The sequence below is a fragment of the Hypomesus nipponensis genome, chromosome 6, assembly GCF_054491055.1.
Source record: "Hypomesus nipponensis isolate SF chromosome 6, ASM5449105v1, whole genome shotgun sequence".
Classification (NCBI taxonomy): domain Eukaryota; kingdom Metazoa; phylum Chordata; class Actinopteri; order Osmeriformes; family Osmeridae; genus Hypomesus; species Hypomesus nipponensis.
Window position 1 is genome coordinate 11,353,522 of NC_140366.1, and position 13,992 is coordinate 11,367,513.

Consider the following 13,992-nt stretch of genomic DNA (forward strand, 5'->3'; position numbering starts at 1 on the left):
GAGACGAGAGAAGAGAAAAGAAGAGGGGAGGACAGGAGGGGAGGGGAGGACGGGAGGGGAGGGGTTTCAGGTGTAACATTTGCAACTGACATTTGTGTCCCAAGCCAGGTGCATTATGGGGATTTACGGAGATAAGCCACATCTGGACATCTCCTTTCTTTCATCCCTTCTTCCTCTCTCTTTCCAATCCCTTCTCTCTCATTTTTCTCTCTCACTTGTCCATTCCTCTCGCTTTCATACGCTCTCGCTTTCTCTCTCCCCCATTCTGCCTGTCCCCCCTTTACTCATGCCCTTTCTGTCTCGCCCTCACGCTCCCTCCCTCACTATATCTCTGTCTTATCTGTCAGCCCAGAATTCATCTTCTCGACACCTCCACAGTCATCATACACACACACACACACGCCAACACACACATATATACACGTACACGCAGCACAACACATAGGCTGTTCTTTCAGTCGAAAAGAAGAAAATCAGTCTCTTCACTTGTTTTGAACCTCTCCACCTCTCTCTGTACTCTTCTCTCCCTTTGTCCCTTGTTATCCCCCTCTCTTGCATTCACTCTCTCTCACTCTCCCCATTTCTCCAGATCTCCCAATCTCATATTGTTCCCTCTCCCCTCCCCTCTCTCCTTTCCCCACTACCACCCACCCCCCTCCCTCTCTCCTCCTGCCTCCCTCTTCGTCCCCTCCCCCCCCCCCCTCCCCTCTTCAGTAGAGAGTTGATCATTCCTCTGGTAGTGAGTCTGCCCAGGTCATTAGGGTTCTTCCCAGCTCTGCCAGATAGATCAGCAGCCTGCCAGCCTCCACGCCAGGCATCAAGCCAGGGCCAACTGATGATAGACACAGGCTATTGATAAGGCATGAATAAGTTAGAATCCTATTGATCTTACAAGCAGCTCACACAGCACACACACACACACACCCTACTTCTCAGCACACACATGAATACGCACGTCCCTTTGGAACGCGCACACGGTGTCTCTGTAATCAAGTATCCGTCAAATGCTTACGTGTATTACGATAGCTCCACCTGTGAGGCCCTCTTTTTTGCTTCTGATGAAATCTATTGCCTGTGAATAAGTATGTAGTGAGAACTCTATTTCCTGTGAATTAGTCTGGCAGTTGTGGACAATTAGAGGGAGGTGAGATGGAGGGAGGAGGGGCTGCCGAGAAACCAAGAGATGAGGAGAAAAAGAAGGAGAGAAAAGGATGGAGTAGAAAACAAAGCAGAAAAGGAGAGAGAAGAATAAGGGGAAAGAGAGAGAGCGAGTGAGAGAAAGAGAGAGAGAGAGAGAGAGAGAGAGAGAGAGAGAGAGAGAGAGAGAGAGAGAGAGAGAGAGAGAGAGAAGGAAAGAAACAAAGTATAAGAGAAAGAGAGAGACAGGGACAGAGGAGGAAAAATAGAAAGAGATGGAGAAGGAGCGAGAGAGACAGAGAGAGAGAGAGAGAGAGAGAGAGAGAGAGAGAGAGAGATGCAGGACCCGGTGATGATCTGCATCAGTGATCAAGGAGCTACTGCTAGGGACACTTTAGAGAGAGACACTGCAGACATCACAGAGACTGCCCAGAGACAGGAGAGACAGGGAAGAGACTGGTGAAGATAGGAGAGGGCAACCAATCAGCTCTTCAGTCCAACATTCTTAATAGTCATTGGCCACGTTGGTCATCATCAGTTCTCATAACAGCAACCCCCCTCCCTCACACGCTCACACCACACACACACCTAGTAACACACACACACCTCTTCTCTGGGTGAGTAGGAGCTTTTCCCCGCGGCTGGTTCCATCTGTAGTCCAGGCTGTCACACCCCAGGAACATGAGCTGTCACTTCTCTGACATCATTTCCTGCCCAACTCAGAATGGAGGCAGGCAAAGGAAGGCATGCGTGGGCTGCTGTGTGTGTGTGTGAGAGAGTTAGGCTGTGTGCTCGTGTGTGTGTGTTGAGAAAGATATAGAGATAGCAGATGCCCCCCTCCCCCCTAGGCTCTTCTATGAGGGACCATCTGCGTGTATGTCCTCACTCCCACACCCACACACACACACACACTCAGCACCGGTCCCTGCTCCTGCTGTCTGGTGTGTAGATGGGGATCTAGATGTTCCTCCACAGGGACAGTGCTCTTCACAACCATGCTGTTTGTCACTGTAGCTACAAAAGTGTAGATACATGGGGAAAATCCTGTATTTACAGTGTATGTGTGTGAAATGACTAACCCTACTCCTCTCCTGCCTGTCTTCTCCTGCAGCGTGCCAGTGCCACAGTAACGGCTCGCTAACAGAAGTGTGCCATCAGCAGACGGGGCAGTGCCAGTGTAGAGAGCACGTGGTTGGGCGCCAGTGTGATGAGTGTATGGTGAGTCGACCTCTCCTGTGTTTTGGGTGATGTCACATTCTTTCTTTTTCACTTCCTACTTTCTGCGACTTTCCTCCGGCCGGCCTCAGATGAGCCGTGACAGGTTCACTCCGGGCATCATTCATAGTCATTTACCATTTTTCTCGACCTCTAACTTCCTGCCTACTTCCTGTATCTGCTCTTCCTGCCCTTCCCCCCCCCCCACCCACCCACCGCCGTCTGTGATTGGCTCAGCCTAACTGCTGGTGGGATGCGGAGCAGCAGGTTTGTAGACCATGTGACTGCAGTGTCACGGGCGCCATGTCTCAGCGCTGTGACTTGGAAGGCCGCTGCATCTGCAGGCCTGGCTTCGTAGGGCGGCGCTGCAACCTGGGTCGCCAGGGTTACGAGAGGCGGGAAACCCGTCGGCCAATAGAGAGGGTCCCCATCCAGCAGGTGCAGAGATGGGGCTCGTCCCGCACAGGGGGCTGTCCCAGAGGAGCCTACCGCCCAGCGGTAAACACACGCACGCCACTGTGTGTGTGTGCGTGTGCACAGACTAGGCATGGGATTTTGTGTGTGTGTGTGTGATTTGGTTCAGATTCAGCATGTACAAGTGTGTGTGACATGCACCCGTGTGTCGAAGACAAGAACACTGTGTGGCACACTGGGAGAGCAACTTCCACATGCACGTTTGGGAACACACCCCCTCACAGTAGAAAGGTTTGCGTGAGAGATGAATGACCTCTGATTGGCCCTGACCCCAGGAGAAGCTTCTCTTGACACCTGGTCCTGATCATCAGCCTGAAAAACAAACAGTCAGCCAGCCAATCAATCAGCCTGCCGGCCAGTCAAGTGTGTGTGTCTCTATGAACTGCCAAGGGAGCAGTCTAAAAACAAGAAGCATAGAAATATAATCTGGTAATCCCGTCCTCCTCCTCCACCTCTTCCTCCTCCTCCTCCTCCTCATCCTTCTACCACACCAGTGCCTCCTGCAGCTGAATAACAGAGTATTTAGATAAGGGTTCAGAGCAACAGAAACCCTTCCAGGCGTCTGAATAATGAATTGACCTGACGTAAAGAGCTTCAGTGATTAGACAGTAATTAAATCATCCTTTCTCTGGAGTGCTCTTGGCTCGGCTAGCTCTGTCTAGAGAGTTGAAGGGTGACTGAATCTTACAGAGCTCTGTAGCAGTAGGTAGTGCTTAGCCACTATAGTTCACACAAACACACACTCAAAACACACCTACACAAACAACCCACACACACAAACATACACACAACGCCCCCCGCCCCCCCCCCCCCCCCCCGTAGACACACACTTTTGTGTGAGGAGCAGGAATGGCCATTACAGAGCTGCTACAGAAACACCATATGGAGTCCCTGTTTAATGCTGTTTCATTAAGACTGCAGTCTCAACAGCACTGTTCAGTTGAGCTTCTTAGCAGGGTAGAACACGAAAGAGTTCCAGACCAGACTGGAGAGGTGGGCGAGAGAGAAGCAGCAAGCGTAGTTCCTGAACTTTCTGGTGGTGGCATTGCACTGGAGAGTGTGGTCATACTGTCGGCCACATCGCTCGTATACACAAACACACGCACGAATACAAACACACACACACACACACTCATGCACACCTGTCATCTGCAGTTCAGCACCTGGCAGCTGCTCAAATAGGAAGCCAGCTGTCAATCATGCACCACCCCTGTCAACCCGCCCCCTCCAAAACAGCTTGATGATGTTAGAGGGCAGGCCCCTGCTGATTGGCTGGCATGGGACACATAGATTATGCCAGGACTCCAGCAGGCCTACCATTGGTCAGACTGGACTCAGAGAGTTTGTTAGGACTTTCAGAAAGTGGTGAGGCGGAGGGGGCAGATGTGTGTGTGTGTGGAGGGGGGCTTGTGAAAAGATGCCCCCCCCCCATATGAAACTCTTTACACATCTTCCCTGTTGACCTCCCCAGGTCTCCACTTTTAGATGAAACAAGAATAACTCCAACTGCCCTGCCCTGCCCTCCCCTCCTCCCCCCTACTTCTCTCGTTCCTGGGAGAAAATAACTTCTTCACTCCCTCTCTGTTCGAGGAAAAACACCCAGATCTCCCCCCCCTTCATCCCTCCATCCCTTCCTCCGTCTCTCCCTCCATCCTCCCATCTGAGTATGGAATAATGAACAGGAGAGCAGCAGACGGCTCCAATATAATCACACTCCTCTGTTTCTATCACACCATCTGTCTCTCCCTGCTCCCCTCTCTCTGTATCTCTCTCTCTCCCCCTCTCTCTGTCTCTATCTATCTCCCTCCCTCTCTCTCGCTCCATCCATCTATCTATCTATCTATCTATCTCTCTTTCTCCCTCAGTATGTGGAATGGTAATGTATATAGCAGCCTCTCTCTGTAGCTTCTTCAACACTTCTGGTAAACAATGTAACTGATGCGAGGTGTGTGTGGATGTGCTGGTCATACTGTGTGTGTTGTTGTGCTGTCTGTGCTGTTGTGCTGTGTTCTCCTGTTTTGCCTGTTTTCTCCTGTCATCCCCTTTTTGTGTGGAGATGCATGTCTCAGTGATAAAACACATCATAGAGCCCGGGTACACATAGTATCTGGATACTGCTAAACAAAGAAATCTTTAGTATTATTGTCACAACTCACCCTCCCCAAACCCTTCATTTAGTGTTGTAACCCCCCTCCCCTCTGCCCCCCCCCCCCCCCCTCTTGCCCCTCCCCCAGACTCAGACCCATGGCCTCCAGGCTTCCGGCAGCTGCATACCTTGTCACTGTAACTCGTTTGGCTCCAAGTCCTTCGACTGTGACGAGGGGGGCCAGTGTCGCTGTCAGCCTGGCGTGGGGGGGCCCAAGTGTGACCGCTGTTCCCCTGGGCACTTTAACTTCCAGGAGGGAGGGTGCACACGTAAGACTCTACGACACACCTGAACACTGTGAACACGTGTTAACCCTCACACTTGATCACTCTTATACAGGTTAACGCTCCACCGGAACTCTGCCATACATGTTAACTCCGTCATAGAGAAGCACTATCCTTTGAAAGAGACGCGTAAAACCTGAATACATGTATATAAATCCAACTTTATTTATATAGTGTATACCAGAAGACAAATCCCTAGTATTATAATCCTAAGAATGCATTTCCTACCTGTCGGTGTTACTTAGTGTTACAGTGTAAGTGTTCCTCCCCCCAGCCTGCCAGTGCACCCATGTAGGGAACAACTGTGATGCCAACACAGGCCAGTGCATCTGCCCCCCCAACACCATAGGAGAGAGATGTGACAAGTGTGCCCCCAACCACTGGGGACATGACATCATGGATGGCTGCAAGGTACCACTGGCATTTCTCTCTTTCTCTTACTTACTTACTTTCTCTTTCCTCTGTCTATTTCTCTCTTTGCTTCTTTTTTCTCTCTCTCTCTCTCTTCCTCTCTGTTCCTACCCTTCAAACACACCGTCATCTAAAGCTCCTCTGATCTTCCTGTTCCCTTCAGTCTTTCGGTCTTTTAACATTTGTATTTGTCATTTAAAAAAAGTGTCCCCTCCTCTTCTCTCCTCTCCTCTCCCCTCCCTTCCCATCTCCTCCTCTCCTCATCTTCCAAATGTTCTCCTCCTCTACTCTATGTTCCTCTCCCCCTCTCCTCTCCTATCCTCTCCTCTCTCTTCTACACACATCTGTCAGTCTATTGTTTGATCCAGTGTTTGTTCTGTCTCCATCACCATTGAAGACTTTCAGACATCATTACCATGTCTCGTCACGAAGCATTGATAAAGCACATGACTTTGAAATTAAAACAGAGTCTTTATCATTACAATGGTGGCGGAACCTTGGAAACCAGAGGTATAGAGACTAACATCAGAAAACAGTAGAATCACTAGAAATAGTGGACTGGGTTTTAAACAGGCATTTTTTCAGTTACGTCTCAGATTGATGTGTAATCTGAGTGTTGACGGTAAGGTTGAAAGTCACCCCTCTTGCAGTGATGAAGTAGTTAAGCTATTGATGCATTGCTTGAAATATTGATCATTGCCAGTCAGTTATACATTTGTTGGTTAATTCAATATCGGTCAATGTATTTAACCACAGTTGTGGAAGAAATATTGATTGATTGATTGATTGATTGAGGTATTGGTCCTTCCCCCAGACATGTGGCTGTAACGTGGTGGGCTCTGAGACCCAGCAGTGCAACCCCAACACAGGATGCTGCATCTGCAGGGACAACTTCTACGGAGAGAAGTGCAACGAGTGCAAGCTGGGCCACCGGGACTTCCCACAGTGCATCGCGTGCACTTGCGAGGTGGCTGGCTCTGACGAGCAGACATGTGACGCTGACCGGGGGGTGTGTGCCTGCGCTGACCGCTCCGGACAGTGCAGCTGCAAGGTAACCAGGAACCAACACAGCATGATGGTCCCACTGAGGTACCGTAGATACAGTTCAACACTAACAAGGATGTAGAGCCTTAGTTAACCAGTGACCCATAGAGATGACAGAACAACGTTTATTCTTTAAATGAGTTTCTGAGCCGCTAACACCACCTGCTGTGAGAACCCCCACAGAGGTGCTCCGGGTCAGATCCCTGGACCACATGCACGTCATCTACATCTAATGATAGAAACACACAGTCTCTGAGCTCAGTTGTACTTGAAGAAGTTCCAAGATCGTGTCGTGGGCGATTGTATCGTCTAACTGGCCTTCCTTCTTAGTCACCAATCAACACGTATTTCAGAAGCAAGACGGCAGACTGGTTAAATGTCAGGCTGGTCTAACTAGCGGCTGGAGCTGTGAACAGTCTGCTCTCTTGACTGAATCATAGAGTGTTGGTAGGAGAGGGTGTTTGTCATAGTTTGCTATGTTGGTGGAGGAGAGGGTAGAGTGTGCATGTGTGTGTGTGTGTGTGTGTGTGTGTGTGTGTGTGTGTGTGTGTGTGTGTGGGCTGTTTCCCTACACGCCCTGTCTGCCACTCTTCCAGTTTGCCAACTTCCACCCTGCCTGCCATCCCAGAGAGTGTGTGGGAGTGAGAGATGGGCATTCTGTCTGTGTGCGTCTGTGTGTGTGTGTGTGTATGTACTATATGTGTGTGCATGTCATACCGTTTTAATAAACGATGTGTGTGTGTGTTATAGGGTTCTAATAGTTGGTGTCTGTGTGTGTGGGGGGTGGGGTGGGGTGGTGGGGGGGAGGATAGAAATAAGTGTGGAGTGTGGGAGGGCGCACAGAGCGAGCGAGCGAGCGAGAGAGGGCCTGTGTGTGTGACATGGTGACAGGCTGTCATGCAGGGCAACGACAAGACGTGACAACACTCATTAACTGTGCGGAGCCTAGATCTGAACCACACACACACTCCCTCTCACACACACACATAAACACATACACACAGATGGAACTCAGATGAGTTATACAGTAACTAGTATTATTAACCACAAAGAAGCAGCTGAATAAATGTTCTGCCCTACCAGAAACCTTCACTACGGAGAGCATATATATATATCATAAAAATCTCACGTAAAAAAAATATATATATTTTTTTTGTCCTCTTTATTGGAGAGACATAATACAGTTCAGTGTTGTTAGCTGCCATGTTTGTACTTCACCCAGCCAGACCCACAGATGGTTCAGAGAGTCTGGAACCCTGCCCAAGAAAGAGGACTCAATGTACATAAAGACATTGTAATATACTATCAGCATGGTCTTCCAGAGATAGGGTTTATTTGCAATAAAAAAGAGTTAGCTTTAAGTGTTTTGGGTTTGACTCGAATCAGCATCTTTTATTGATAGGAGGGGGATGGGTGTAGGTACCTCCAGCTGTGCTTTAACCTAGGAAGTATCAGACAGCATGAGCGAATGTTGTTTTTCTTTGCTCTGCTGGTCTATGATCATAGCTGTCACCGGGCCTAACTTTATCCGATTCTCTTTGTGACATCGCACACACACACACTAAGATGTGTTACTGTCGTCATTGACATGTCATTAATATGCCCCCCCTCCTCAGCAGCTCTCACCTGTTAGATCATGTGACCTGTCAGCCCTGTGCTTTGATCAATACTATGTACAGAGAGTATGTACAGAGAGGCACCCTATTGAAACACACACACACTCACTCTCACTCAAACGGTTTGTTGTTTTATCTCCTCAGGTGATTAGTAGATGATACTGCATGTGTCCACTGCCCTACTAACCGAGTGCGTGTGCAAGTGTGTGGTCTTGTTTAACTACCCTTATGGGGACCAGTAGTAAGACCTGTCAAGGCTGTACTGAGGACCCAAACGCACGACTCACAAGATTCTAGATGTGCCCCGACTCATTGAGGGAGAGATGGCGAGGACGGTTGAGGGTAGCTGTTGGATGGTGGAGCGGGGTAACGGTAGGACTGGAAGACTGGAAGCAGTGATCTGGTGGTAGAACAAGAACAAATGTCAGGTCCAAAAACCACGGAAAGCCAGGAATACAGACGTGGGGTCAGTGATTCAACAAACTGGCGAGTAGTGGGTGACAATCTGGGGTTTAAGAGCTGTGGTGTTGATGAAGGAATGAGCCGCAGGTGAGGTGAGTTACCGGGAGGGAGTGAAGAAGTGGAATGAATGACTGGACCTGGAAGAACAGACTAAAACCCGGTCTGGCCTAGGCCGGGGACATGACAAGACCAAAGATATTGAAGTACAAAAACATTGACATTTTCTTTGGCCCCTCAACTTCAAGTGCTATTTTTAGGTTTCTTTGTACAGGGTGTTTGGTTAGGGTTTGAGCTCATGTTAGTGTTAGGGGTTATGGATGGCAAGATTTTGAATGGGAGTGAATGAAATGCAGATCTAGAGGTCCCAGGTTCATACCCCCCTCTGTACATGAACCTGTGTGTGTGTTTCCCCCCTGCAGCCCAACGTTGAGGGGCTGAGTTGTGACACCTGCAAGAAGGGGACGTTTGGTTTGAGTTCCAGGAACCCCCTGGGGTGCAGCCAGTGCTACTGCTACGGCCTGTCCAGAACCTGCACTGAGGCCCAGGGCCTCATACGCATGTGGGTGAGTCAAATCAAACAAACACATGCATGCATGCGCACACCAACTCTAACACACACACACACACTCTGCCACACACACACACTCTGAGCCGAGCATAGTGGGGTAACAGTAAACTGAGGGTGTAGGATCGTACCAGAGCTGTTTGCTTTTAATAAGCACTTCCTGTCAGAGAGCAGCAGCGACTGATAATACAGGCCGTGACCATGGCGACTGGGCTGGCTGCCGACGGACTGACAGAAAGTCCGTTTGCTGGAAGGAATTAAGAGTGAGTGAGAAAAAGAAGGAGGGAGAGAAAGAGAGGGGGAGATGTGAGAAAGAGAGGGAGAGAGAGAGAATGCTCTCCTCCATTTATTGGAAAGAGGCAGATTTTCTCTGAGCCACTGAGTCGTGAGATTGCACAGAGAGGTGAGGGGCACACGCGTACACACGTACACACGTACACACACACACACACACATACACACACTCACACAGTAGGCCCCCAAGCTCCCTCACTGAGCCCAGGCGTGGGTGTTTCTGGGTATTTACATCTGAGAGAGGCACCAGGGCCTCTGAGCCAGTCAACAATGAGACCACTCTTACAGACTTCCTGCATTTAGCCCAATCAAGCGCCTCTTGGCCTCTGTCTCAGCCTATCCGAGTCCTTCTATGAGGTGATGAGGTCTGTGTATAATTTCATGAGTGGCTGAGTGTTGAGCCTGTGGGAGCAGGCCTTCTCTAAGCCAACAACTTCTCTGATGATTTACTGTGGGTTTGGACTTAGAATAGAAGACATACACACTCACACACACACACACACACACCCTACACACACACTCATACACACACCCACACACGAACAAACACACACACACACACACACATCTTACCCATAAATGATTGTGTGATGCCTTGTGGCTCACCCTTCTCTCTCTCTCTCTCTCTCTCTCACTCTCACACACACACACACACACACACACACACCCCTGTTGAGGTAATGATAACAGCCCTCTCTGTAGCTGACTCTGAGGCCGGAGCAGACGGAGCTCCCCCTGGTGGACAAGAGCAACCAGGCGGAGACGCGCCGCGGGGTCACCTTCCAGCACCCGGAGATTCTGGCCCACGCTGACCTGGTCACAAAGGACCTCGCCGAACCCTACTACTGGAGGCTTCCCAAGCAGTTCCAGGGTTCCATGGTCAGTAAATAACCTAGCCAGGTTTCATCTTAGCAGGCTAACACCAGCTCTAAGCCAACACCAGATATAAACCTGCTGTGGTGCTATGGTTATCTAGTTCAGCACTGTAATTGGCTAGTGTTCTAATGTCATTGTTTTGCCATTGGCACCTGACACCTTGGATCAGTATTTTGATTGGCTGTTGTCTTCCTGCAGATCACAGTTTACGGAGGGAAGCTGAAGTATGCCATCTACTATGAGGCTCGTGATGAGACAGGCCCTGCCTCCTACGCCCCCCAGGTAATCATAAGGGGAGGGGCTAATAGGGACAAGGTGATGACACGCCACGTTCCAGGCCTCCAGATTGGTCAACTCACTCGCCATGAGATTGACATGACTGAGGTGAGTATTTTAATCCGCCTTGTATGCCAATGTATGATTCAAGCATCGTAAAATGTATGAATACATTTTGTATGTGTGTTTTAAACACATACAATGTTGTAACCAGTCTGTCTATGATGGATTTTTCATGCGTTGGTTTCCCATGCATGTGTGCTAAAACCTGAATGGCTGTTTCCCATGTATAGTGTTTATGTTGTGAGGGGATTCCTATGTGTGGGTTTTGTAACATGCGGTTTGTTTTTCAGCATGAGTGGAAGCATGAGAACCAGAAGGCCATGACGCGGGAGGACTTCATGGATGTTCTCTTCTTGGTGGACTACGTGCTGATCAAGGCCTCCCACGGCAGCACCATGACACACAGCAGGTCTGGAGACCTGGCAGAGCACAGCCTGGCACAGGGAGTCATGGCTCTACCTGACTGACCCGCCCTGACCCTCTCTCCACACCTCCAGACTCTCTGGCCCTCTCTCACCCTCTCTCACCCTCTGAAACCCTGTCCCAGCCACTCTCCCCCCTCTCCCCTTGTCTCTGACCCTCTCTGACCCTGGCTCTCCCCCCCTCTCCCCAGGATCTCTGAGATCTCCCTGGAGGTGGCGGAAGAGGGCAGAATGTCGGTGGAGAGTGAGCGAGCGTTCCAGATAGAGAAGTGTGATTGCCCCCGGGGCTACTCTGGCCTCTCCTGTGAGGTACAGCACTGCAGCAGCTAGATTACACACACTGAATGCTACAGCTATGCTACACACCAGATACACGCACACAGTACTACAACTGAGCTACATCAGTTACACTCACACACACGCACGGTACTTTAGCTAGAAACACACACACATGAATCCTGTCACTGCCTTGTTGGCTTTTTTTAAATGTAAATGTGTGTAGGTGTGTGTGTGTGTGTGTGTGTGTGTGTGTGTGTGTAGGTGTGTGTGTGATGGTGTGTGTGTGCTAGAACATTTGTGGTGAGAGCGGGGAGGTTTAGAGTGTGTGTGTGTATGCGTGTTGGCTTGGCAGACAGATGGCAGTTATGTGAAGCTGCCTTGCTGTTAATAAAGTATTTTTAAACAGCCGTTTAACGTGCTAGTCTCAACAGATGGTGGAGAAAATTGACCCGATTAATTCTGAGTGAGTGTGTCTTGTTAGAACTCCAGAGGAATGTCTGTGTGTATGTGTGTGTGTGTGTGTGTGTGTGTGTTTGTGTGTGCGTGCTTGCATGGTCTATCTGTGGATGGGGATGCGAACGTGTGTGTGTGTGTTCGTGCGGGGCTCTGCCATGGCGTTTGTTGGAAAAAGTGTGTTTGGGGAAGTTAAAGATGTGCGTGTGTGCATAGCTCTGCCTTGGTAACTGTGGTCGGGGGGTAGCATTTAACGATGTGTGTGTGTGTGTGCGTGTGTTTCCCAGGAGTGTGGATCAGGGTTCTACCGCCTGTCTGTGCGTCCAGGCAGCCCGGCCTCCAGGGCAGGGATAGGGAGCTGTGTGCAGTGCCAGTGCAACCAGCACAGTGACTCCTGTGACCCTGAGACCTCTGTGTGCCAGGTAAGACTTGTGGGGGGTGTTGGGGATTGTTGGGGGGGGGTTGGCTGGGGGGGGGGAGGTTGGCTTACATTTACGAGTATTGTACCTCCTACTTAGAGGAAAAGAAGAGGCTTCGATACAGTAATTTTGCCTGCGGGGGATGTGTGTGTGGGGGGGGGGGACTTATCACACACACACAGCCGTGGCTGGCATAGTGCCCAATGCAGCTCAGGTCAGTATCTAATGAGAGTATATGCATGTGCACATGTCTAATTAGAGAGCTACTCTCTAAACCCCTCTGAGAACAAGCTTCCCTTGATCATGTACAGGATATACCTGTCTTATATATGAATCTCTCTCTCCTCTCCTCCCCTCTAACTCTCTCTCTTCCTCACAAAGTAATGTTTTAGAAGATCACCAACAGCCCCCCCCCCCTCATATCTCTCAGTTCTTCTCCTCCTCTCCCCTCCCCTCTGCTCTCTCTCCCTCTCCTCTTCTCTCCCCTCCTCTCCCTTTCTTCCACCCTCCTCTCCCCCTTTCCAAGTTAATTCTGGTTATTGTGTCTCGGGGCTGTGAACCTAGAGTTAAACCAATCCCCCCTTCATTTGCATGGAAGGTAATAACAATATCATTAGCATTTCAGCACACTGGCAAATTGAAAATGTGAAATGAGTTTGTTGGGTGTAATTTGTGTAATTGAGGTACACAGGAAGTTATTGGAACTGGGAGGGCCGGGCTTCACTGATTCAACACGTCTCTCTGATTGAAGTTCCTACCACCAACTCTCACTCTGCTCTGCTCAAACAGCATGTGTGCTTGTGTGTGCATGTCTGTATGTATACTGAATGTGTGTGGGTAAATGTGTATCAGTGTCATTGCGCATTTTTGTGTGTGTGAGTTGTGTATGCCTCCATAATGCTGTGTGTGTACACAGAGAGTGAGTAACCAGGCTGTGACTGATGTGTGTACTGTCCAATCAGAACTGCCAACACAACACTGAGGGGGACAGATGTGAACGCTGCTCTGCTGGTTACTATGGCATCGTCCGTGGTCGTCATGACGACTGCAAACCCTGTGCCTGCCCCCTCACCAACCCTGAGAACAAGTGAGATGCAAAAACAAACATACACTTTAAACCCCAAACCAACTCAGCAGTCAGTTCAATAGAACAAACAGTTGGTTTGACTATTTGGGGCATGATAATGCAGAGTACGACAGCGTAGGCTGCACTCGGTGAAACACACCCTCCCACAGGTGACCTTGAACAGATCCTATACGATGAGCTGGTCAGTGTAAATGGGTTTGGAGTGTTGCTGCGTGCTGAAGCAGCTCTGTCTCAGTTTCAGCCCTACCTGTGTGGCCAAGGGGCTCTCTGACTACCAGTGTACATCCTGCCCAGAGGGCTATGCAGGACAATACTGTGAGAGGTAAGACAATCCATCTCACTAACACAGTCCTCCAACTCACCCCAACTAACTAGCCTTCATCCAGCCTCCAACTAACTTTCATCCAACCACATAACCTTCCTCCATCCTTCACGTAACCTTCATCCATTCTACACTAAACCTTCATCC

At 49.7% G+C, this 13,992-nt stretch overlaps 1 protein-coding gene across 9 annotated transcripts in view; it reads left to right on the forward strand.

Annotated features, from left to right (window-relative positions):
- Positions 1-13,992, forward strand: part of lama2 (laminin, alpha 2) — a 77,829-nt gene that overhangs the window by 40,954 nt on the left and 22,883 nt on the right. For 6 of the 9 annotated variants that reach the window (XM_084699329.1, XM_084699331.1, XM_084699330.1 and 3 more), the window contains 13 exons: positions 2,249-2,355; positions 2,590-2,850; positions 5,061-5,241; positions 5,531-5,667; positions 6,482-6,718; positions 9,209-9,352; positions 10,351-10,527; positions 10,723-10,908; positions 11,154-11,272; positions 11,477-11,594; positions 12,305-12,439; positions 13,399-13,523; positions 13,759-13,845. In XM_084699329.1, coding sequence (XP_084555455.1) covers positions 2,249-2,355; positions 2,590-2,850; positions 5,061-5,241; positions 5,531-5,667; positions 6,482-6,718; positions 9,209-9,352; positions 10,351-10,527; positions 10,723-10,908; positions 11,154-11,272; positions 11,477-11,594; positions 12,305-12,439; positions 13,399-13,523; positions 13,759-13,845 — 2,014 coding nt within the window. The remainder of the gene's footprint in view (positions 1-2,248; positions 2,356-2,589; positions 2,851-5,060; positions 5,242-5,530; positions 5,668-6,481; positions 6,719-9,208; positions 9,353-10,350; positions 10,528-10,722; positions 10,909-11,153; positions 11,273-11,476; positions 11,595-12,304; positions 12,440-13,398; positions 13,524-13,758; positions 13,846-13,992) is intronic. The other 3 variants (XM_084699333.1, XM_084699334.1, XM_084699335.1) reach the window with 1 other exon arrangement.